The 2,416-nt window shown below is 49.3% G+C and overlaps 1 protein-coding gene across 1 annotated transcript in view; it reads right to left on the reverse strand.

The window, feature by feature from the left end:
- MCAT (malonyl CoA:ACP acyltransferase (mitochondrial)) overlaps positions 1 to 2,416 on the reverse strand; it is a 23,541-nt gene that overhangs the window by 10,215 nt on the left and 10,910 nt on the right. The window contains exons 3-4 of the mRNA XM_008578532.1: positions 2,180 to 2,415; positions 831 to 918 (exon numbers count right to left, since the gene is read on the reverse strand). Coding sequence (XP_008576754.1) covers positions 831 to 918; positions 2,180 to 2,415 — 324 coding nt within the window. The remainder of the gene's footprint in view (positions 1 to 830; positions 919 to 2,179; position 2,416) is intronic.

Here is a 2,416-nt window from a genome sequence, read left to right on the forward strand (position 1 = left end):
CCGGCAACGGGATCGCAGCCCTCGGTGTTGCTCCCGCACCTCGCTCAGCCAGTGAGCGGGAACCTGTCCGTATGTGGGATCTGAACCCTCGGCGGGAGCGCCGCCGCGCTTCCCAAGCGGCGCACTATAGCAGTGCACCACTGGGCCGGCCCATTTTATTTTATTTTTTGTATAAAGCCATCCTAGTGGGTGTGGAGTGCTATCTGAAGTGGGTATGGAGTTAATCTCATTGTATTTTGATTTTTTTTTTTTTGGCAGCTGGCCCTTGGTGTTACCAGCACCATGCTCTAACCAGCTGAGCTAACCAGCCAGCCTCACTGTGGTCCTGATTTACATTTCCATGATGGCCACTTGTACATATTCTTTGGAGTAATGTCTATTCAAATCCCTTGCCCATATTTAATTATAAGCAAAAATGTTTAACTGTTTTAAATATAAGCAAAAATCTTAAGAAGTTAAAACTGGTATGGCTCAAAATCAAATGTTCATTTACTCTTTTTCATTCAATGTACATCTATTGAGCATCTCGATACATGCGGCAGGCATTGGGGGGCTATGGGTGGAATAAGAGTGTACAAGGTAGTGGGGGTACAGTTAAGCAAGCGGACTTCGTGAGATCACAAAAAGGAAGGAAATCCCCAATGAATCCTTCGGGCTTAGAAGGTTATCACAGTGAAGTCTGGTCCTCGAGATTCAATGTCATTACCAACCTTGTGCTCCCTTCCCTTCACTCCTGAGAGGGTCCAGTATCATTTTTGGTAGTATCCCTTGTCCCCAGTGAGCCCAGCTAGGCCACACCTCTGTACAAAACCAAATCCCTTCCTGTGTACCTTCAGAAAATTCCATGGCTCCGGCAAACACTAGGGCTGCAAATTCTCCCACACTGAATCCAGCAGCAGCAACGCAGTTCTCAATAACCTGTGGTGACAGATGCAGAACGTGAGACCAAATTCTCAAGGGAGCTCCATTCCAGGGCTCTGTACCTGAGAGCTGACCTGGTATTTGGTGTCTCAGCGAACCAGGTTCCATTGGCCTGGTGCTCCAGCTAGAACGGGCCCACAGACGTGGCCTTGACAGTCACGAGTCCGGCTCCTTTACTGATAAGGAATTTCCCTGGTAAGGCCAGTTAAAGCCCAGTTGACTCCCTGGTCATGCTGACTCCAACCCAGGGCTCTGGATTCTCTTGCCTCTGCCCTAGAGCAGCCTCTTTGGCCATGTGGTATGTAGACATTAAGCGCAGAAGTAAGGAACATGATTTTTGGAGTTGCAGACAGTGGATTTCTTAGCTTGGGAGGGTTCCCTAATCTCTCTGAACCTCAGTCATCTCATCTGTGAAAGCAGGGAAGGACAGTACCTACTCCACAGGGCTGCTGAACTATGTGAAGATAATGTCTACAAGGTGCTTAGCACAGACCTGCCCCAGGGTAAGCACTGAATGAATGTTGTTATTACAACTCCACAGGACCATTTAACTAATTCCTTTAATATTCCCAAATCTCCTTTCCTCACCCATAAAATAGCAGTATTTACCTCATCAGGTGGTCATGAAGGTAAAATAGGGTAAGGGATCTCATACACTAGCTTAACATTTACTGCACTGATACTACAGTAACAGTGATCAATTCACCACCTTCAAGTGAAGGGACACTCTCGAACGTCATCTTCTCAACGATCCTTCATTTAAGGATGAAGTTTAATCCTTTTTAAGTCTTTTTTTTTTTTTTTTTTGGTGGCTGGATGGTTCAGGGATCCAAACCCTCGACCTTGGTGTTATAATGCCACTCTCTAACCAACTGAGCTAACCAGCCAGCCTACTCTTTAAATCATTTAATAAGTAATTCAATGATTAAGGATTATTTGAAATTGCAACCTGGCCCTCCACTCCCACACCCCCTTTCCCCGCTCTGTATTTCATTCTATAACACGTACCATCTCTAACATAGAGTGTAATTTACATAGCACATTTATTGCTGTTCTCTGTCTCCCCTAAGATGCAAGCTCCCCTAAGGCAGGAATCCTTGTTTTACTCTCGGCGCCTAGAACCGTGCCTGGTATATATGGGGAACTCAGTAAGCAGCTGCCTAATGATTCAGACGTGGGAACGCTCCAGCCTGGCAGGCAGGAACCCTCTCGGGTAGGGTCCACCTTCCCCGGCCTGCCACGGGGCCTGAGATCTCACCGCGGGCTGCAGGTGATGGAGCTTCTCCACGGCGGCCAGCGAAGCCACGAAGACAGCGGGCTGGCAGTGCTCAGTGCGGTCCAGGTCCTCCTGCGGCCCGTGCAGGCTCAGCTCCAGCAGGTCGTAGCCCAGCACGCTGCGGGCGGCGGCGTAGAGCTCGCGGACGCGCGGGTAGCCGAGAAGACCGCGGCCCATGCCCACCACCTGGCTGCCTTGGCCCGGGAAGAGGAGCACCGA

Source organism: Galeopterus variegatus, unplaced genomic scaffold, assembly GCF_000696425.1.
Source record: "Galeopterus variegatus unplaced genomic scaffold, G_variegatus-3.0.2 Scaffold1710, whole genome shotgun sequence".
Lineage (NCBI taxonomy): Eukaryota > Metazoa > Chordata > Mammalia > Dermoptera > Cynocephalidae > Galeopterus > Galeopterus variegatus.